Here is a 21,621-nt window from a genome sequence, read left to right as displayed (position 1 = left end):
AACAGTGTGTGCATTCCAAAACTACATTCACCACCGGCGCCTTTGAAGGCAGGACTGGGCGATGTCGGGCAGGGCTCAGTGAACCCATGGGAAGGGCTCTTGTGAGCCAGCGCCCATAGCACAAGGCTTTTGCAGGATGCACACCGGCAGAAGAAGGGCCTCCAACAGTGATACTTACTGCTCTGGCATTCTCGTCCACTTCATTCCCAGGCCACTCAGCAGGTGCTCCAGCTTCTGAAGATGGCTTCCTCCTGCCTGGCACTGCCTTCTGGGCAGAGCACTCTGGGGTGCCTAGGAATGGACTGCAAATACACACCGCGGGGAGGTGGCATGAGCACAGGGGGAGTAGGGTCTCCATTTCAGCCTGACAAGTTGGGCACCTGCTTCTGCCATAGAAGGCAGTTCTGTAGCAGAAGCACGTGGGTCCCACTGACTGGGGTCACATCCACAGGAACGGGGATCACCCCCTAACAAAACACCCAGGGCTGCAGATCATGCCCGAAGGAGAGCTCTGGAAACAACCACAGTGAAAATTTCTCTCCATGCAGGAAGGCGAGCAGCAGGGTCATCTGGCAGGATAGGCTCCAACGCACAGCATTACGCACTGTGCTGCCAGCTACATTAGCCACTGCTCTGTGGCCCCAGGTACTCTGTTCCAGGATGGGCAATGGTTTGCTGCCTGTCATCCTTGGTCCGGTGGCCTTACGAGGTCATCCTACAAGGGACAGCATAAGCTGGAATACAGCCACACCGCTGTTGTGTTAAGGCAGGATCAAAGCAGAGAGGAAAGGTGTTAGGTTCTCACTCTGTTGCCAGGGCACATGTCTGGCTGCTTTCTCCCTCTGTCATAGTTTCTTAATTCTGTCTTCAACACTTGAACTGCACCATATTCAGTGTTGCAGAGGTGGGAGGGGACCAGGTCTTGGGGAAGACTTTGCAAGGTACCTATTTACCACTAGCTCACCATGACATGGTACCCACCTACCTGCACCCAAACCTCTTCTGCTCGCTGGAGCTTTAATGGGCAGCAAGTGCTGTGAGCCTGGAGAGTGGCCCTCTCCAGCAGTGGCGCTGACCGGCAACGGCGCAACTGCCTGACAACGGCGGCAACGGCAGCAGCAGCACTGCTTGTGAGCCATGCGAGCACACAGGAAGTTCTCTGATGCTGAATTAAACCAACTGCCCCAAGTCGGGTGGCTCTTGGCTGGGTGTGCAGTGAGATCATCTGCTTGCAGCATGGGAACTTTGGAGAGGCCTGAAGAGCAGAGCTGAGGAGTCAGGGCTTGGGGGCTGCTGCCAGGGCAGCTCTCCGTCACAGTCCTGCTGTGGCTCTTTGGCTGCAGCTGCGGTGGCTGTGGCCTAGGGGTGTGCTGCGTCTTGTTGGTGCTGGGGAGAGGCGTGGAGAGGGCCCTGCCATGGCCAACGCATGTCCTGGGGCCAGGGGGCCTGTGGGGAGAGGAGGAAAAAGCTGCTGTACGCCTCTGAGGGGAGGAAGTGCTTGAGCCTGGGCCCCCCTTGCTGGGGCCCAGTGCTGGCGTCGTGGTGGGAGGGAACTGCCAGCTCTTGTGTGTGTCTTGGGTGCCCTTGAGTGCTGGGCTTTTGCGGGCGTGAGGGGAAGAAGGCGGGTGCCCAGGGCCAGAAGGGGAAGCGGCCACCCCGGAGGCTTGGTGCCAGCAGAGTCCATGGCCACCTGGGCTGTAGCACCCGGGAACTAGTGGAGTTGCAGAGACCGAGGGCAGGTAGGAAGGAGAGCAGCAGAGCCCAGAGGCTGGCCTTGAGGCGAGCAGGCTCAGCAGAATCACAGAATCAGGAAGGTTGGAAGGGACCTGTGGAGATCATCTAGTCCAACCTCCCTGCTCAGGCAGGGTCACCTAGACCATCGTAGACAGGACTGCATCCAGAGAGGCCTTGAATCTCTCTTTAGGGAAGGAGACTCCTCCACCTCTCTGGGTAACCTCTCCCAGTGCTCGGTCACTGTCACTGTGAAGAAATTCCTCCTCATATTCAGGCGGAGCGTCCGCTGGTTCAGTTTGTGCCCGCTGCCTCTAGTCCTGTCGCACGGCACTACTGAAAAGAGTTTGGGCCCGTCCCCTTGACACCCTCCCTTCAGGTACTTAGACACACTGATAAGATCCCCCTCAGGCTTCTCCTCCGCAGGCTAAACAGCCCCAGCTCTCGCAGCCGTTCTTCGGAGGGCAGCTGCTCCAGCCCCCGACCACCTTCGCAGCCCCACGCCGCCCTCTCTCCAGCAGCTCCGTGTCTCTCTCGTCCCCTCTGTCAGGGCTCGAGGAGGCGCCAGGGAGGGGGCGGGGCTCGGCGGCCGCGCTGCCTGCTGGGATTGCAGTTCCCGGCGCGGGGCGGCAGCGGCATCGCTGGGCCTGGGGGAGGGAAGGGGTGCGGGGAGGGGCCCAGGCGTCCGAGCCGGCGCTCGGGTAACGGGGGGCGGGGGGAAGGGGGGGTGCTCAGACGCCTGGGCCCCTGGCGTGGGAAGGGATGGGGATTTCCTGGGCACGTGGAAGGAGGGGCCCGGACGCCTGGACCCCTCGTGTGAGGGGGGCAGAGGGGTGTCGGGAGGCCTGGACGCCTGGTGTGGGGGGAGGCAGTGGGGTGTCCGGATGCTGGGTCCCTGGGGTGGTGGTGCCCAGCAGGGTCTTGGATGCCCCCCAGGGTGGGGGGCTGAGGGGTGCCTGGACACCTGGGCCCCCGGGGTGTAAGGGGGGCAGGGGGGATGTTGTCCCACTGGTCCCAATTGCCCTGCACATGGGTGTGCGTGGGGCTGCCGTGTGCGTGGGGCTGCCTTGTCCATGTCTTTGCCTGTGAAAGGGGCAGCCGTGTCGTTGGCGTGTGTGTGTCATTGGCGTGTTATTGGGGCAGCCATGTTGGCATGTGTGTGGTTGCTGCAGAACAAACCAAGGGTGATGAGCTCGATTGACTGTTTTTGCCATGACACTGTCTGAAATTAGCTTAAAACTCCAATGCAGTGAGTTCCCAGCAAGACATATGGGTTGAACCAGGTGATGGGATGTCTCCTCCCTGTCAGAGGTGCTCATGGAACATCATCCGTAGCTCCAGCATTTCCTATGGCCAGTTCACACCGCGCGGTGGTGGTCTCTGATAGGGCTGCAGTTAGCTGTGCTGTCACTTGATGGCACTGGCTCGCTGGGGATGGGAGCAGCCGTGAGAGAGGGTCACCCGCAAGGCTGGGAGGTGGCCTGGGAGTCCTGGTCCCCTAAGGGAAGGAGCCTCCTTTGGAAAGGTGTCTGCTCTGTCCCTCCCTTCTGCAGCGCCCCGTCGACTGTGCAAGATTGGAGCTCCCTCCCATTGCTTCCCCTCTCATTTCTTTTCTGTTTTGCTGTCCCACAGGCTTTAGGGGCAGAGAACAAATCCCCAAATCTGCTCAAATGTTGCAGTGACAGGTGAGACTTTTGGGGGTGAAACGCCTCAAAACCAGGGGCTGCGGCTCAAACACCCACTCTAAAACACAGCATTGGCCCCGGCACAGCCCCAGTTTGAATTAGACATTCACACTAGAATGCTTTTGGCTTTCGGCTAGACGGTGCCACTATCACCCACTAATAGCAGAGAGGACTGGGTGCTCAGTGGTGCCGTTCATTTCCTCCTTGGGTCGTGCTAGCTCAGGCAAACCCCGCTGTGAAGTGGCTGCTGCTCCATGACCTGTGAAGCAGCTGAAGGAGCACCAGTGTGTCCACAGATGACTAACCCTTTGCTTCTGGCCTCCCCAGGGGAACACTTTGTTGATAGGCACCGAGTGGAGCTGATTGAACGTGTTGTTGAAGTGAAAGGTGTCCTGGACCTCCTGCTCGGGGACATTCTGGACTTTGAGCAATACCAAAGAATTCTGGCGGAGAAACCATCCCACACCATGATGCGTGAGCTGTTCAGGCTGATGCCGAGCTGGACTCCCTGGTGCAAGGATCGCCTGTACGAGGCCCTGAAGAAAAAGCCCCCACCCCTCGTTGAAGCCCTTGAGAAGTAATTTGCCGAGGCACTGACTGCTCTGTGATACAGAGGAGTTCTTCCATGGAGAAGCAAAGTTCCTCTAGGCAGCTCACAAGTGACTTCACAAATGGCAGCATCACCAAATCACTGAATCAACGCATTGCTGAAGTTGGAAAGCACCCCTGGAGAACATCTGCCTCCACCCTCTTTTCTTTTATACCTGGAGGTATACCTGGAGCATGCTGACTGAGACCGTGTCCAGTTGGGTTTTGAGCAGCAGCAAGGATGGAGACTCACAGTCCTGCTGAGCAACTTGGTCTGGTGTTCCATCGCTCTTGCAGTGGAAAGTCTTTTCTTACATTTCAATGGAATTTCTTGTATTTCTACATGTGCCTGTTGCCTCCCATCCTGCCACTGGCTGTCACAGAAGAATCTGTCTCTGTCTTCTTTATGCCATGTCCCCATCAGGTACTTCTGTACATTCAAATTGCCCTGAGCCTTCTCCCCGTACACACTGAACAGGCCCAGCTATCTCTGTCTCTCCTCATACAGGAGATGCTCCAGGCCCTTAGTCTTCTTTGTGGTTGGACTCACTCCAGTAGGTCCATGTTTCTCTTGTGCTGGTGGACCAAGCTCTCCAGGTGCGGCCTCACCAGTGCTGAGCAGAGGGGAAGGATCACCTGCCTCCACCTGCTGGCAATGCTCTTCCTGATGCAGCCCAGGATACCATGGCTGCTCTTTGCCACCAGAGCACATTGCTGGTTCATGGTCAGCTTGGTGCCCACCACAGCCCCCAGGTCCTTCTCTGAAAATCTCCTCTCCAGCACAGCCAGGTATCAGCACCCCTCCCTGGTTACTCACCAAGTCCCTGCTTCATCAGGACATTGATGAAGAAGCAATGGGAGACAGCATGGAGCCCTCCTGGAGGCAGCTGCACAACACCTGCTGCTCTCCCCTCCGGCACTGAGCTTGCCAACACCCCTGCTGCCTCCGCAGGCTGGTTGCTCCTTCCCAGGCACTAACAGCAGCTTTGTGGCCACTGGTGGCCTCTCAGGTCTTGAGGCGCAAGTGAGCTCACTAGCAGAAGCAGCAGCAAGGTTCCTCCTCCTGGCTTCCAGGTGGGTGGGGCTGGAATCACCTCCCTGTCAGCACTGACACCATTTTCCTGCTGCAAGGCTCCCGGGTGCACGGCACAAGTGCCTTCACGCTCAGCATCAAAGCCTTCTGCCTGCCACTGGTCTCTCCGGGCCTGAGGGAGTAGTGGCCTCGCAGTCAGCACTGCCATCCTGGGCCTGCCACTGACCTGTCAGGTCCTGAGGCAGAAGTGACCTCCTGAAGTGGAGCAGCAGCAGTGGGCCTGCTCCTGGCCTACCAGAAGTGACCTCGGAAGCTCCCAAAGGGGCACTGGGCCTGGTGCTGGTGGTTCTTCGGGAGAAGTGGCATCAGAACCAGGAGGAAATCCACGTGCCTGCTGCTGGCCTAGGAGCTGATGAGGCGCAAGTCACCTCCCAAGCACCGCTGAAGCCAGGTGACGGCTCCTGCCTCTCAGGGACTGAGAAATCCTAGGTAGAAGAGAATTTCCGAGCTCTTTCTTCCCCGCAGTACAACCGCTCTTCCTCAGCAGCCCTTGGAAGGAACTTCCCCTGTCCCAGCAGCCTGGGATCACTGCCCTCCAAGGGGCACGCGTGCAGCTGTGGGATGACAAATGCAGGTGTTCGATGACGGCAGAGAACTCGCTGAGAAACTCGTGTTACTGAGACACCCTTTACTCTGCCCTTCAGCAGGGCTACAGCTCTGGCGTGACCAGCAAGTCACAGTAACCGAAAGCTTGGCTCATCTGTCAGGCCAGCTTCTAGAAAGGATTGAGGAATGAGGAGGCGGGGACAGACACACCTGTATCTTAACATCCCTGGACTTCTTCTCAGAGGAAGTGTCCCCGGAGTGGCAGCGTGGTTAGTCTAGTGCCTGAAAGCCTCTAGAGCTGCAACATTAAGGTATCTCCAAACCAACGTGGCGTAGTGAAACTCGTATAACAAAACCACACAGTAGTTATCTTGGCACTCCTCTCACTCGACCGTGCTTTTACAGCCACCTCCAGAGGCGCACGGAAGCAGCAGCAATCTGTAGTGCCCAGCGCCCCAGGCTGAGCCCTCGGAAAGCTTTCGGCTTCACTACAGGGTTTTCCAGTGCATGAGGACTGAAGTAGGGGACACAGAACAGATCCAAGAGCAATGTGCTCAGTGCTAAGAGAACGTTGAAAACGCTACATGTCTGTAGCAGGACGAGAATGGAAGGGAGCAGAGGGACTGCTGTGGCTAAAAGGCAGCACCTGACTTGAGCAAGACCACACGTGTGCTTCCATACAAAATACTTAGGCAGCTCCACCAAGCTGCAGAAGAAAGGTTAGCCAATTGGTTACTCGCACGAGAAGGGACATGGACTTTACGGTGCCAGACAAGCTCCATATCCCTGCAGGCTTGTTAGAGGGAAGTGCAGTGTGCCTGGCAACTTTTGAAACCCCTTGGAGTTTAGGTTCAGCCTGCAGCAAGGATTTCTCACAGCCAGACCACTTAGTGGGAAACCATTACCGTGCTGTGTAAAGCAAATATTTTTCACCAGCTTTGCATAGTCTGTTGTGCAAGCCACATCCTTTCTGCTCAGAATATCACGATTCCTCTGTATTGCCCTGGAAAGTGGAGTCGTGGGGTACATCTGCATTTGCTGCAGATCCTTCAGTAGATGCGTGGAGGCCAACACATGCACTTCCAACTTCACCTGCACCTGGGAGAGGGGAAAAAGATCCAATGTTAGTTTTTCAGCACACACAGCCCAAAACGTTTGTGGAAATAAATAGTACTTGGGAGTGGATGGTGCAAAAATGTAGAGAGATGTAAAGCCCTCAGAGGAACTCAAAATGAAAGGGGCCCATACAGAGGAAGACATTTGATTTTTTGTGTTTGATTATCACTCAATGGGCTCTTGAGTGAAGGAAATTCCACTGGATATGCACCACACATTTTGTTTAAACCCAGAGACAACATCTTCTTACGCCGTTGGTCAGCTTAGAACACACACACATAACTTGCCCTGTCGAAACAGCCTTGCTTCCAGGAAAGCTCATCTACAGGAGTATTTAAACCAACCACGAAGACCTTCACTGTCTTCCTCCATCCCACATGATCTGATAAATTCTCAGAGGCCAATAAATGACACTGCATGGGATGACATTCAAAAATGCCAGCGTTAGGCAATAGGTTTGTGGACATTCCAGCAACTGGCAAAAGCTGTAGAAGAACAGCTCAGTGCTGGGCAAGCAAAAGATCCTGGAGCAAAAAGCACTGCTCTGATGAGCTCGCTGCTTTGAAATAGTCCTGTCCCAAAGCAGGGACTGCAGAGGAGCAATTGTTGTGAAAGAGGTTGAATTAGTCTCTGGAGAAATGACCTTTGAATGATGAATTTCCATCTACAAGAGCCTGCAGTATCTGAAGATGTCCAAGGGGGCTGGCAGTGCTTAAAGACTGCTCGGCTTTTCTTCAAGAAAGCCCACCTTCTGGCCTGGTCAGTACTGCTCGTGCTTAGCAATGGATAAGAGCTGTGGCAAACATCAAGCACTATCATATTCACAGAACGTGCCTGTGCTATGCTTTCCTGCTGTCTATGCCCTACGGGTAGGCAGGGAGAGCTGAGGCCCCTGTGGCTGAGACCGCCGCTGCTGGCAGCTCCTGCCCCGGGCTGGGATGCAGCTGTGCCAGGCGCAGCGCTGGAGCCAGCTGCAGCTGGGCTTCCTGCTGCGGGAAGCAGCCTGACCTGCTCCAGCACCTCGGGAACAGACATCTCTGGCTGGAGCCCCACGAGACTAAAGCCCCGCGAGCTCTGCAAACGCAGCCACGTCTTTCCCCAGCTGGAGCGTGCGGAGCCCCGGGGGCTGGGAGAGCGGCTGCTGCCGGCGCTGCTGCCAGGCCAGGAGCTGCCGTGTGACCGTGCTGAGGGGAAGGCGGCCGAGCTGCAGCCCCGGTGCCTGGGGCGAGATTCCTGCCCCGAGGCAGGGCAGGGACAGCTGGGCTGATGGTGAACATGAAGGTGTCAGGTGCATGCTGGCCTGGCACTGCCCGCTTGTGGGTGCTGTGCATGGGCCTCGCCGGGGAGGGCTGCGTGCCAGAGACAAGGGTCCACGCCTGGCCCCAGTGGCAGGACAGCACCTGAGCAGCCTGCAATGACCCAGGCTGCAGCCCTGCTCTACCTGGGCTAAGCCTGGGCTGAAGTCTCACCTCAACTCATCTACAGGTGGACACAGCAACCTGACCAGGCCATCAAGCAGCCCAAACACCTGCACAGAGCCTCCACAAAGGCTCTCTCTGCTTTCCATCCCACGCAGCATGTGAGCAGAAGCTGCAGTGATGCCAGGGCCATGGCAAGACTCAGCCAGCCCTGGCATGACAGGAGCTCTCCCTGCACGGCCCTGTGCAGGACCTGGCCTCAGCTCTCAGAACCACAGAATCACAGAGCTCTTTGAGGTTGGAAGGGACCTGGAGAGCCTCTAGTGCACCTGCCCTGCTCACGCAGGGTCACCTAGGGCAGCTTGCCTAGGACCCTGTCCAGACGGCTTCTGACTGTCTCCGGGCATGGAGACTCCACAGCCTCTCTGGGCAACCTGTTCCAGTGCTCTGTCACTCCTCCCAGGGAAAAGGCTTATTCCTTTGTCTTCAGATGGACCTTCCTGGGTTTCACTCTGGCCTGTTGCCTCTCATCCTATCGCTGGGCTCCACTGAACAGAGTCTGGCCCCATCCTCTCGACACCCACCCTGCAGATACTTATACACATTGCTGAGATTCCCCCCCTCAGCCTTCTCTGCCCCAGGCTGAACAGGCCCAGCTCTCTCCACCGTTCCCTGTGGGAGAGATGCTGCACTCCCTTCCTGATCTTAGTAGCCCTTCTGGGGCAGGACTCCACCTGGTAGCTCCACGTCTCTCTTGTGTTGTGGAGCCCAGAATTGGACACAGCCTGGAGGAGGAACTCCGGGACTCCAAAGAAGCTTTCTTTGATTTCCCTCTTACTTCTGGGAGCCTCTGGCATGGGGTTCTCCTAGACAGCTGCCTGTAGAGGCCAAAGTCTGCTCTGCTGCAGTCTAGTGTTGGCATCCCACATTTTGTGCTCTTCCATCCTCTCAGGATCCTCAGCTCCACACTCTCACGGCCACTGCAGCCAAGGTTGCTGCCAGTCTTGATATCCGCATGCAGCCTTCCCTTCTTTTTAAGTAGGAGGTCCAGCAGAGCCCGTCTGCTTGCTGGCCCTGCTGTGTTGTCTCTCCAGGAGCTCTCAGGGTGCATAAAGTCTGCCTTTCCTTTGTCGGAGCCTGGGAAGCACACTGCATACACAAGTGGAAGGCCCACATCTCCAGTGGATCTGAGGAGCTTTCCTTCTCTGACAATACCTATGCAGACTTTTCCTGGGTGGTTGTGCAAATGGAGCCTGTAGGAGCCACAGTTATCTCAGTGTGGCAGGGGACAAGGCCGGGGAGTTCTTGTTTTCTTCTTGAAACTGTATGAGTAAAGAGAAAAGCAAGAATTCAACCCCTTCAGGAGCGCTCCTGCTGAAGGTGGCAGCCCAGCATGCCAAGAGGCCCACTTGCCTTCTGAGGCCATACTTGAAGACCGGGCTGAGAAAATTGTGGGCTTTCCCTGAGCGCTTTGGCTCCCCAGTATGGCTTAAGGCCTTTGTGATGAGGAGATCCCGCGCCCTTTTCCGATCCAAATCATGCTCCCATACAGGCAGCTGACTCTCTGCTGCAACAATCGTGGTCTGGAGGAAAACGCCAGCCCAAGATGTCTTTCTGCCTTGCTTGCTTCTGGTAGGGATCAACCTTTTCAAACAAACCAAAACCAGAACCACTCATTCCTCTCCATGTTTTAGGCTCCCCAAATAAGAGCTACAGAAGGACCAAAGCACAGGGAATGGCTGGGCAATAAAGTGCCAGAGGGTATTTGCTGCAGGAGGAGTGAGGCCTGTTGGGGTGAGAATGACCACATCTGAACTTTGCATGCACCGGGGCAGGCTGTGAGCTAACAGCTCTTGGTCAGGAAGGAGAGGCAAGAGAGAGGTCGCTGAAAGCCACATCTCCTTGCCCTGCAGAGGTGAGAAGAAGCCCAGCAGAAGTGCTTTGAAGAGGAAGAGAGAAGCCAAGCAAGGAGGCGCATGTGACCCTGCCACAGGTTGACGGTGTGCTTTCAGCCCAAGGTGGGGGTGTGCTTCTGGAAGGACCAAGCGGACAAAGGCTTTGTGGCTCCTGCCTCTGGCTGAGGAAGCTCCCAGGCCCCAGGCTGCTGGAAGAAGTCCCTGTTGGGGCAATCACTGCATTCTTTGCGGTTCTGCATTTACTTGCTGCTGTTCCAGCCTGTGCTAGAAAGACTGTGCTGAAGCCCCAGCAGCTCTCGCAACACTGGCCTCAAGCACTTAGTGAGCTGCAGTCTGCAAGCAGAACCTCCGTGTACTTGCTGCTGCTCCAGCCTTTGCAAGAGAGGCCTAGGCTGGAGTAACATCTCGTTGGAGTCAGACCCTCTCCTCAGCCAGAGGTTTGTCTGCAGAGAAGGTAGTGCCTGCCCTGGGGCCTGTGGGGCAGAGGCTCTGCGGGCTGGCAGAGGCCATGTGGGGTTTTCTGGGAAGAAAACGTCTGCACTGGAGGAGAAGAGAGCTAAATTCCCTAACTCTCCCTCCCACCGCACTTCTGCTCTACCTTCCTCCCCTTCTCGCACCATGGCTCCACCGCCTGCTGCTTTTCCTGTCAGCACCAAATGCCCTCTCCTGCGTCCATTGCCTGCCTTAGCCAACAGACCCCAGCCCACTTCTGGGGCACTTGTCTGTGCCCCAGAGATCCCTCCCAGCAGCAGGGCACTGCTTCGGGGCACGCACCTCTTGGCAGGTGCCAAGGAGCAGCTCCACAAAGGCTCCTGGGGCCAGCAGAGCTGCTGCTGCTGCTGCTGTGTGAGGGCAGAGCAGGGGCAAAAGCACTTTCTGAGCTTCCTCGCAGACCTGCTGACCCCTCAGCAGCCTCCCCAGTCTCCAGCTCTTCTCCAGCCTTGGCACCTCCTTTTCCCTTCCCCCCAAAAAACAGCGTGGAACAGAAAGCCAACACTGGGGAAACCTCTTTCCCTGTGGAGTTGTCCCTGCCTTGACTTTCCTCCGGGCAAGCTCCTGGGGCTGAGCAGCAGCTCTGAGCAGCCTTGCCCCACGCAGCCCCCACTCTGGGGCACTGTGATCCTGCCCTTTTGTGGGCTGCTCCTTCCCCCCACGGCTTCTCCCTACAGCCCTGCAGGCAGTTGCCCAGGCGGGCTGAGTGCTGACCATCGCAGGTGGCAGAGGCATGGCCCTGGGCACCCTGACCTCCCAGGACACTGCTCTCAGGCACAGCCCTGGACACACCTGGCTGCACGCTCACCCTGCTCACACAGCCCTGTCGCCCTCCCCGGCAGAAGGGAGCCGTGCCGCCTGAATGCCTTTTAAACTCTGCCATGAGGACTAGGCCTCTCTTGCTGGCTGGGCAGCCCGGAGCAAGTGCCTGTCAGAGCCTGCTCTTGGCTTCTTTCCGCTGCTGCTTCTGCTTTCAGCTTCCAGACCTTTGGGAAAGTCAATGTAAGTGGTCCTTTTGGAAGAGGAGGGCCTTTTCTCCTAGCGCGTAGGTGAAATAAATGTGGATGCTGCTCATTTGCGGAGAGCAGTGCTGGGTGTCTCAGGGCAATTTTGGAGGCTGAGGAAAAGTCTGCATGCTCTTGTCAAGCCTTGTGAAGAGGGAGGTGTTGGTGTGAGCTTTGCCGCAGGGTGTGCGTTGTTTGCTCAGACCTGTGAGTATGCAGTTAGGCAGGAGGAAAGGCGGAGGATGTCTTTTGTGGCCAGGACAGGATCGAGCTTTGTATGTCAAAGTGAAATCGGAGCCCTGCTGGCAGCAAGGCCAAGGAGCAGAGGCTGTTTGCAGAGTTGTGGATGAATTTTGGGAGCTAGGAGCCCTTTTCTTCCTTTGAAGTCCCCTCTGGTGGCTGGCACCAACAGAGTGTGACTACACCCCACTGGCTGGCATCTCTGTGTGTCACTGAAGCATGACACACACTTGTGCAGAGTTGGTGGATGTGAATGCAAAGGGGAGTCTATGTGTGTGCACATACATGCAGGGCCTGGAAGAGGCAGGAGGGCCCTGTTTCAGGTGAGAGAGAGCCTCTGTGCCTGCTGCCACAGAATCCTTTGCCAACAATGTCTCCAGGCATGTAGAGCTGTGGTGAGCAGCCTAGTAGAGAGGAGTGAGGTGGAAGAGAGGGCTGCAAGGAATGCTGCTGGAGGGGAGGAGTGCCTTGGGTGAATATCTCCCCAAAGCTGTGGTGTTTCCCCTTGGGCAATGCCCTTCCTTTGACTGCCAGCAGCAAGGAGGAAGGAAGGTCATTTCCAGGCAGCAGTCAGGGGTGGCGAGCAGCAGGCTCGAGAGGATGTGCCCTTGGCTCAGGCAGCCCTTAGAGGCAAGGACAGGTTGTTTGGGCTCTTTGAAGAGGATGGGAAGGAGGGACATAAGTGCCTGAAGAGAGAAGGACTGCAAGGGACGGAGCAGTTATTCCCGGTTCCATTCCTGAAGCTTCCAAGAAAGCTTGTCCTTGGGGGCTACACAGCAGTGGCTACTGGAGTGCTCAGGACAGTGGGTAATGGTGTGTCCTGGAGCCTGTCCTTGGAGCTGACGCTGCTGCTCTCCTTGGTGTCTGGAGAAAAAGTCTCAACTGTGGGCTCCTCGAGTTTTCTTTTGGGCATGTTGTGCAGTCCTGAGTGTCCTGTGGCACACATCCTCGCGGTGTGTATTTGCAGCATGCTTCCAGGAATTCACTCACATTCTGCGAAGAAGGAATTACTGGGCAGGAGGACGCAAATGCCAGAAGCTCGAGCAGCAGCTGCGTGGCCTGTACATGGCCATCAGAAGTCAACAGAGGTAGGTGCTCCTGATGGAGGTCCTTCTTTTGCCAGCTTGCTTTCTGCCAAAGCATTGTGCTCTGGGCACTGGCTGTAGAAGGGCCCTTCCCATGGGTTCTGCTTAGCCTTGTCGGACTTTCCCTGGGGCTTTGCTTTCAGAAATGCCACTTGTGCACTAGTTTTACAATATATCTGTAACTCCTGCACTCTCCATGAACACACTGCTCTTTCTGGTGGCCATGGAAGCACTGAGCCTTTCTGTAATACGAGATGGAGAGTTTTTGCTCAGCTGTGTGATTATTCAGATGCTTGGTCTGAACAAGAAAGGGATGTTCAGCCTTGCTCAACTGCCTTTCAGAGCAAAAGGGTGCTGACAGGAAGGTTTAGGGAAAGGATGAGCGCAGGGACTGAGAAAAACGTTTCCTCCTGGTAAAACAGATGTATTGCAGCCCCCACTGCTCTCTCTCATCCTCCCTAGCAGGCTGACCGACACATTTCCCTAGAGTTTAGTGAGCTGCCTTCCCCTGGGCTTCCCTCCCTTGAATTCTCTATAGGCAGGAACTGCTCTCTTAACTCAGACTCTCGGCTCTTGCCCTCGACAAAAGCCTGCCAGAGCTTTTAGCCATTCTCCCCTATTCCCCCACAGCTGTTGTTGTGTAGAATGGAGGGGCTGCAGAGCAAGAGCAAGGGTTATTTCTGCAATTCTGAGAGGCAGCTTCTTCTCTGAAGCATGGAAACATGGGCTGCCCTTGTGAGCAGCAAGATCCTTTCCTTGGCAGCATCTCACCTCTCTTTCTCACCTTTGCAGATGAAGGTGATGAGGGAATCAATGTTCACAGCCACTAGAGTGGCTCCTTTTTTGTCCTCTACTCCTCTTCCAAGTATTTTTCCAACGTGAGTACTTTGCCTTGCTTCTTTCCCCCCTGCCTGATGAAGGGAGCAGCCACCCAGCACAGGTTGGTTAGGGCTGCATTGCCAGGGCTGGGGCAGGCTGCTCTGAAAGTGCTTTGGGAGCAAGGCTTCCCAGCGGCTGAGTCCCAGTGACCTGCACGCATGCTCCGCCTTCATATGGGCTCTGTGTGTGGGGAAGGGTTCTTCAGAGCTCTGTGCTGGCTCCCACCTGCTCAGAGCTTTGTGCTTGACTGCCTTGATGCCTTTCTCCTTCTTTGACACTGGGAGCCCAGCAACCATCCATTGCCCATCCCTGAACACAGAGTCTTTGGGGCCATGGAGCAGTGGCTAATGCATGTGGCAGGACAGGGGTAGTGGTATGAGTTGGAGCCTGTCCTGTAGATGACCCTGCTTCTATCCTCACTGCATGGAGAGAAAGTCATGCTGTGGGCGAGCTTAGAGCTCTCTTTCGGGCATGATGTGCAGCCCTGAGTGTTTTATTTGGGGGTAGTCTTCACAGCTGTTGATGTACCTGCAGTCAGTGGAACCCCTGTGCTTCTGCTGCAGCACTGCCTTCTGCTGCAGAAGCAGGTGCCCAGCTTGTGAGGGGGGAGTGGAGATCCTACTCCCCCTGTGCTCATACCACCTCCCCGTGTGTATATTTGCAGTCCATTCCCAGTCTCCTCACAGTGCTCTGCACAGAATGCAGCAGCAGGTGGAAAGAAACCACGTCCAGAAGCTAGGGTACGTGCTACACAGCCTGTGAATGTAGGCCATCAGAACACAGGAGTGGTAAGTGTTCCTGACTGGGGTCCTTCTTGTGCTAGCCTGCATTCTGCAAATGCATTGTCCTGTGGTTGCTGGTTGTACAAGAGCCCTTCCAGTGCCCTTCTTTGAGCCCTGGCTGACTTTGTCCAGGGCTTTGAGTTCAAAGGCGGTGCTCTAGTTTTACAATGCATCTCTCAGTGCTGCACTCTCCATGAACACGCCTGTAGAGCCACTGGGGTCCTCTTTCTGGTGGCAGTGGAATTTCTGGTTCTTTCTGTGATAGAAGATGGGCAGTTTCTGCTTAGCTGCGTGATTATTGAGATGCTTGGTGCAAACAAGAAAGGGATATTCAGCCTTGTTCAGCTTTCCTTTGGGGCAAAAGGATGCTGACAGGAAGGTTCAAAACAAGGTTCAAAGGAGAGTGTAAGTAACCTTCCCTTCAAGAAAACCACCATGTTGAAGCCCGCACTTGCTGCTCCTGGAAGTGACAATGCCCTCCACAATTTATTTGGCAGCAGGAGACATCGGAGACTGATCCCATGGGAAAGGCAGGGAACCCTGCTCAGGCTGTGATGTAGCTGGGGAATGTTGTGGAGCCCCTTGCTCTTCTGCAGCTGGGGCTGCAGAGTCCCTGCCTGCAGCAGCCATTGTCCGGCGGGGGGCCCAGGCCAAGCCAGAGCCAGGGGCCTGGTGATTGCCGAGGTCCTGCAGTCTCCAGATGCTGATGAGGAACATGTGGAGAGCAGCGGAGTGGACTTGGAAGTGGGGCACATTGCACAGTGTGGAGTTGTCTTGCAGGTGCAGGAGGGTGCTGAGAATCTGGCTGAAGAAAAGCCCAGTATTCAAAAGATCGTCCAATACCAGCTGGGAGAAGACAAGCAAGTGACCCTGAAGGTCTACTTCTCCTGCCTAGAGGAAGAGGAGGAAGGACTGGACAGTCAAGAGGGGCCTTGCAAGACAGGGCAGGTATGTGGCAGCTCCAGGAGAAGCCTGGCAGAACTGAGGGGCAGTGAGGCAGCAAGGGGTGCCACTTGTAATCCCGGAGCCACTGTGCTGCCTAGAGCGTGCTGTGACTTTTCCTGACATGGGCTTGATGTGGCTTAAAGCCTGTCACTAAGTCCCTCTCCGCAGCCCCCAGCAAAAGCCCAGCACTGCTGTGGAGCTGAAGGGCTGTTTCTGCAAATGGGAGCAGGGTTGAGGGAGTAGGGGAGGCGAGAAGCAGGAGGGCTCTGAGGCCGAGCGAGAGAGACAAGGTGCAACCCCATTGCCCCATGAGCAAGCCACAGGGCTGGCCTGGGCTCAGCCTTGCCTTCCAGCCAAGGGGGCAGCTGTTGAGTGCTGAGAATGGCCTTCAACAGTGGCACCTGCAAAATCTGAGTAGCTGAGCGCAAAGGGATGCTTCCAGTGTTGGTGTGCCCCTTTGCAAAGCTCTCCTTGACTGCTGAATACTGGACACAGGTACCCCCCAGTCTTGGTTCACAACAGATTAGCAGTGTCCAAACAAGGTCTCAAGTCCCATGACAGTCAATATAGCAAAACCATCAGCGAACACTAGCCTGCACTACTCTGCAGACTTTCTCAGCCTTTCTAGTGGGGCAGAACACAGCCTGTTCATTTCTACCTTCTTCCCAGGGGTTAGAAGAGCTGTGTGCAGAGACACAGCCAAGTAGCAGCAGGAGCAGCAGCAGCAGCACCAGCACTACTTGTGAGCCACGCGAGCACCCAGGAAGTTCTCTGAAGCTGAATTAAACCAACTGCCCCAAGTCGGGTGGCTCTTGGCTGGGTGTGCAGTGAGCTCGTGCGTTTGCAGCATGGGAACTTTGGAGAGGCCTGAAGAGCAGAGCTGAGGAGTCAGGGCTTGGGGGCTGCTGCCAGGGCAGCTCTCTGCCGCGGTCATGCTGTAGCTCTTTGGCTGCAGCTGTGGTGGCTGTGGCCTAGGGGTGTGCTGCGTCTTGTTGGTGCCGGAGAGAGGCGTGGAGAGGGCCGTGCCATGGCCAACGCATGTCCTGGGGGCAGGGGGCCTGTGGGGAGAGGAGGAAAAAGCTGCTGTACGCCTCTGAGGGGAGGAAGTGCCTGAGCCTGGGCCCCCCTTGCTGGGGCCCAGTGCTGGCTGCGTGGTGGGAGGGAACTGCCAGCTCTTGTGTGTGTCTTGGGTGCCCTTGAGTGCTGGGCTTTTGCAGGTGTGAGGGGAAGAAGGCGGGTGCCCAGGGCCAGAAGGGGAAGCGGCCACCCCGGAGGCTTGGTGCCAGCAGAGTCCATGGCCACCTGGGCTGTAGCACCCGGGAACTAGTGGAGTTGCAGAGCCTGAGGGCAGGTAGGAAGGAGAGCAGCAGAGCCCAGAGGCTGGCCTTGAGGCGAGCAGGCTTCCCCTTCTGCAGAGACCTGCTAGGGGGACGCCAGGGGAGGCAGCTCAGAAGGGCAAAGGAGCTCAAGAAAGCTGGCAGGCCTTTAAGCTGCTGAAGGAGAGCCTCCTCCAAGTGCCACTCTGCTCCACCTTGACACTCCAGCAAGCCCAAGTCAGGGCAAAGCCTGCGGCCCCTCACTAGCAATGGCGATTCTGGAGGACCAGGCTTCATCGTTCCATCTGGTGCGTGCGCATCTGCAAATGCAGGAGCTTTGCTTGAGAGCCTGCTCAGGGAGACTTTCATCAGCACTACGGGAGGATTGAGTCCCCTTCTCTCTGCAGACTGACAAGCCTCGGTAAGGATCCGCACCTCAGACCAGCTTCTAGCCTCTTTGTCCTCCACGCATTTTCCATTCCCCCCACAGCAGGAGCTGCGAGAGAAAGCGCCCATCACAGAATCATCGAAGGGTGGAGGTTGGAAGGGGCCTCTGGAGATCATCTCGTCCAGCCCCCCTGCTCAAGCAGGGTCACCTACAGCACACTGCACAGAGTGGCCAAGCGTTAGACACTGTGTTTATCGGTAACTGTGCGGTCTAGGCTTGTAGTTAATCTCCTTTTTTAGGCTTTCTTACTTTCAGGTTGGTGCTTGGGATCTGAGGCAAAGGCAGGAAGGGTTTTGGAGCAGCTGAGGTTGTCCGCTGGCCCGCGCTCACAGAGCGGTCTGCTGTAACTCGTTGTGCTCCCTTTCAGCGGCCAGCAGTGCTTTTATTCCTCCCTGCTCCTCATGGTGAGGTTTGCAGGCAGGAGCAACACATTTGGCCAGGCTCTGGCATGGGGCAGCCGGGGGGTGTGCCCGCACGCGGCCGTAGTGGGAGCCGAGCAGGGGAAGAGTACAGCCGGGTGTGGGCACGGCCGGTGGCGGCCAAGGCGGGCAGCAGTGTGCGGGGGGCGTCGCGGCCGCCGCGCTGGGGCCGCCATGGCGCCTGGCGCCGCTTGCGGCCGGGTCGGGCAGGCGCCATCGGCCGGGGCGTCCGGGGCGGCTGCACGAGCGTCCCCCTGGCAACGGCATCCCCCTGGCAACGGCGTCCCCGCCCCCACGGAACTGCCTACGGTGACGTCACGGGTCCGCGCGACCAATCGTTGGAGGCGGCTGCGGTGAGGGCGGCTGCGGTGGGGGCGGCGGGCGGAGCCAGGGCCTGGGTGGGGCCTGGGCGCCCTCGGGGGCGGAGCGGAGCGGAGCGGCGGTGTCGCCGCCCTCCCGGGGCGCCTGCTCGTTGCGGGGCCGAGTCTGCTTGTGGTCGGCGGGGTTTGGCTGCGGGGGAGCCAGGGCGTGTGCGCTCAGGGCCTGTCAGCGAGGCCTGGGAGCGCGGCGGGCCGCTGGCAGGTGACAAGTGTCCGTGCGTGTCGTGGTGTGTGCCAGAGTGGGGGGGGTGTGGGGAAGGGTCTAGGGTGGTGGAGGTGGGAGAGGGCTGTGCGTGTGAAATCCTGTCATTTCAGTTAAACCGCGTGTTCTCTGAGGTAACTCTTGTATGTTTGTGTTCAGCGACGAAGTAGCTGAGAGGTTTTGAAGCCTGTGGCCGGGGGAGGCGTGGCAGTTTCCTGCGCTGATGGGAGGAGCAGGGAAAGTGGCCAGTGTTACTGCTGTTGTGTGCGGCATTTTGTGGCGTAAAGGCGGGGGGGTGTGCGGAGGGTCTGGAGACGGACACGGGCGGGGGTTTTCAGTAGGAAAGCTGCCGGGCTGTGCACGGGCGAACGTTGTTTTTCAAAAGCGGAGTCGTCTCCCCCGCCCCCCTCCCCCCCCGCCGTTAACGGCATCTCCCCGGCAACAGCGTTCCCCCCCGCCCCGCACCTCCCCCCCCGCAGAACTGCTCCGGTGACGTCACGTCCGCGCGACCAATCGTTGGAGGCGGCTGCGGTGGGGGCGGCGGGCGGGGCCTGGGCCTGGGCCGCGGCGCCCTCGGGGGCGGAGCGGAGCGGAGCGGCGGTGTCGCTGCCGACTCAGGGCCTGGCAGCGAGGCCTGGGAGTGCGGCGGGCTGCCGGCGGGTGACAAGCGTGCCCGCGTGTGTGTGTGTGTGTGTGGCATGGTGTGTGCTAGAGTGATGAGAGGAGTAGAATATGTAGGAAGCGTTATTTCTGTTACATAGGGCATTTTGTGGTGTAAAGGGGGGACGGTGTGGGGAGGGTACAGAGCTGTCCTGAGCTGACAGAAGGAGATAGGTGGGTGTTTTCAGTAGGAAAACTGCCAGGTTGTGCAAGATGTTTTCTTGGTCTGTTTTCCTTGCTTGGAGAAGGCAGTGTTGCCTCAGCATTCCGAAAAATGCTATTTCTCAAAAACGCTGTTGGAATCTGGCTCTCTTTTCTGTCCTCTGTACCTCAGTGGAGAAAATGGAAACTGTTTCACTGTGAAGAGGTGACAGTGCTTATGCAGTTTATAAGAGGAATATTGTTTTGGGTTTTTTGTTTTTGTTTTTTGTTTTTAAACCACTGAAGCTCATTCTTAACACTACACACGATTTGGTACCTCAATGTGAAGTCCTTTTATGTAATTTCTTTTTGCTTTTTTACTTTTTTAAAGGTCTTGTACAGAGTGAGAATCTAACTGTATATAAATTTTCAATCTTTAACTTTCTTTGTGTGCTTCCTGTTGCAGACAATGGCGGCAGAACAGATTTCTGCAGCTTCGCTCCTTGACAAGACTGTGAAGATTAGGAGGGAGGCTGAAGAGCGGAAAGTGGTCTGGGCCTGGGGCCTCCTTAATATGTCTGTTGGGGGGATGATATATACTGACATGTATGTTGATTGTTATATCTGACTCAACTAAGTAAAGCATTCTACTTTGTATATGCTTAAATATTTCATAGGACCCAGTTACTGTTAAATTGATCGCTTCTTCCTTTTCTTTTTAGGACTGGAAAACTTATAAGTTCCTATTACAACATCGCATTTTGGCCGCTCTGGTATATTGGTGAGTTGTCACAGCATATGAATTAGTTTTAGGGAGGAGGGAAGGTTTCAGCCTTCATTCTTCTTGCTGGGGAAAGCATTTTTAAGGTTTGGGGTTTTTCGTTGTTGTTGTTGTTTTTTAATAACCAAGCTTCATTTTGTTTTCCTTTATCCCTTTTGGTGCTGTTGGAATTTCATCATTTTAGTGACAAGTAAGAAAGAGTGTGAAGAACAGGTTTCCTACCTTAAATGTGTTTAATGTGTGCAATAAGGCTTGGGGGAATAGTTGAAATAGTAGCGTTGTGTTGTATTGTAGGGCTGCAGGACATTTCCAAATAATCAAATTTGGTTTCAAATGAGTAGGCTCAAAAGTAATTGTATCTAATACTATTAGCGGATGAAAAGGAAGAAGAGTGAGAGCAATGTCAGGTAACGAGTGACAGAAGGTTTGGCAGAAGACACTTGATAAATAGCATGAAACTTCATTGCAGTGCTTTGTATCCTGTCTGGAAAATACCTTTCGCTTTTACAAATACATATTGTAGCAACAGAAATGAATTTCAATATAGAAAGGAAATTTATCTCTAATGGTTCTTGCATGAAAAGGAGAAGTTGTCTTACGTCCGTGCTCAGACTGGCAGTTATTGGTAGCCCTAACAATAAACTATTCTTGATTTGTGTATAAACTTGTTTTCTCAGATCATTTACTGTTACTCCTGTTTATGGTGCCTAGCATGATAAAAACCTTTGTGTTTGTTCTAGAGCTTGCGCTTGTATCCCTGTTCAGTCTGAATGCCTTATTTGATTTTTGGATGTACTTCAAGTACACAATGGCACCAACTACCTTGGTCATGACTCGTAGACAGCAGATCCTTCTAGGGATGCAGAATGCAGGTAGGTGTTATAAATTATAAATACTTTTTTTAAAGATGATATCTTTCTCAAGCCCATGAATCTTTAGTGAAGTGAGTTCTCAGTTACCTCATCTGACAAGAGCAGTAAGATGAACTAACTGCAGCCTATAAAAATTCAAAATAAAAGTGATAAATTGATGAGCAGTTAAGGGGAGAAGTGGAGAGGAAACAACCAATACAAAAGGAGAAAAGGAGAGTGGGCTGTTAAAGGGCAGTGAGAGAGACTTAAACTTTATGAAGCTGGACAAGGAATTTGTAACCTATAAATGGGATTGAGAACAAGGCAGAGTGTATAGGTTTGTATTTAAATTTGGTATCCTACTATCATCATACTGACTGGAGAGCGCCAAATTAGAAAGAGAAAAGAGACCTTAGTGTGCAGTCTGAAAATAACAGGCTAGAGAGCAGTTGCTCTGAAAAGTTCTGAACGTCTAAGTGATGTTGTAAAATATAGAAAAACTTGGCAGAGTTTGAAAATACAGCAAAAGCAAGGTGCTAGTACAATGTGTTACATACTACTAGGCTGCCTCCAGAGAAAGAGCGGCAGATACGGGAGTAGGGTTATATCACCGCAGCTGAGGAGTGTAATATCTGGGTTTGCACAGGTAAATGAGACATTAGATGTGCTAAAGACACATGAAGCAGGCAGGTAGAGTAGCTGACCAAATAAGTTAAATAATTGCCTCGGGCTATGCAAAGGTGCTTGGTAGAATTTAACTGAAATTTTAAATTGTAGAATTTGTATTGAATTATGATCACGTGTCCCAGTTTTCTGATTTTTATGTCTTTGGGGTTGACTGCTGAATCCTGTAGGGGTCAGACTAGAATAGTCTTTTTAGTGTCCTAGAATTTCCTTAAGGGA

General features: G+C 55.1%; 1 protein-coding gene across 1 annotated transcript in view; it reads left to right on the top strand.

Moving 5' to 3' along the window:
• LOC134154725 (transmembrane protein 209-like) overlaps positions 1 to 21,621 on the top strand; it is an 80,128-nt gene that overhangs the window by 48,552 nt on the left and 9,955 nt on the right. The window contains exons 2-4 of the mRNA XM_062601404.1: positions 19,566 to 19,692; positions 19,809 to 19,867; positions 20,608 to 20,739. Of these exons, the coding sequence (XP_062457388.1) occupies positions 19,566 to 19,692; positions 19,809 to 19,867; positions 20,608 to 20,739 (318 nt within the window). The remainder of the gene's footprint in view (positions 1 to 19,565; positions 19,693 to 19,808; positions 19,868 to 20,607; positions 20,740 to 21,621) is intronic.

This window comes from Rhea pennata, unplaced genomic scaffold (assembly GCF_028389875.1).
Source record: "Rhea pennata isolate bPtePen1 unplaced genomic scaffold, bPtePen1.pri scaffold_33, whole genome shotgun sequence".
Classification (NCBI taxonomy): Eukaryota; Metazoa; Chordata; class Aves; order Rheiformes; family Rheidae; genus Rhea; species Rhea pennata.
The sequence above is the reverse complement of the archived record's forward strand: the minus strand, read 5'-3'. Positions and strand labels throughout refer to the sequence as shown.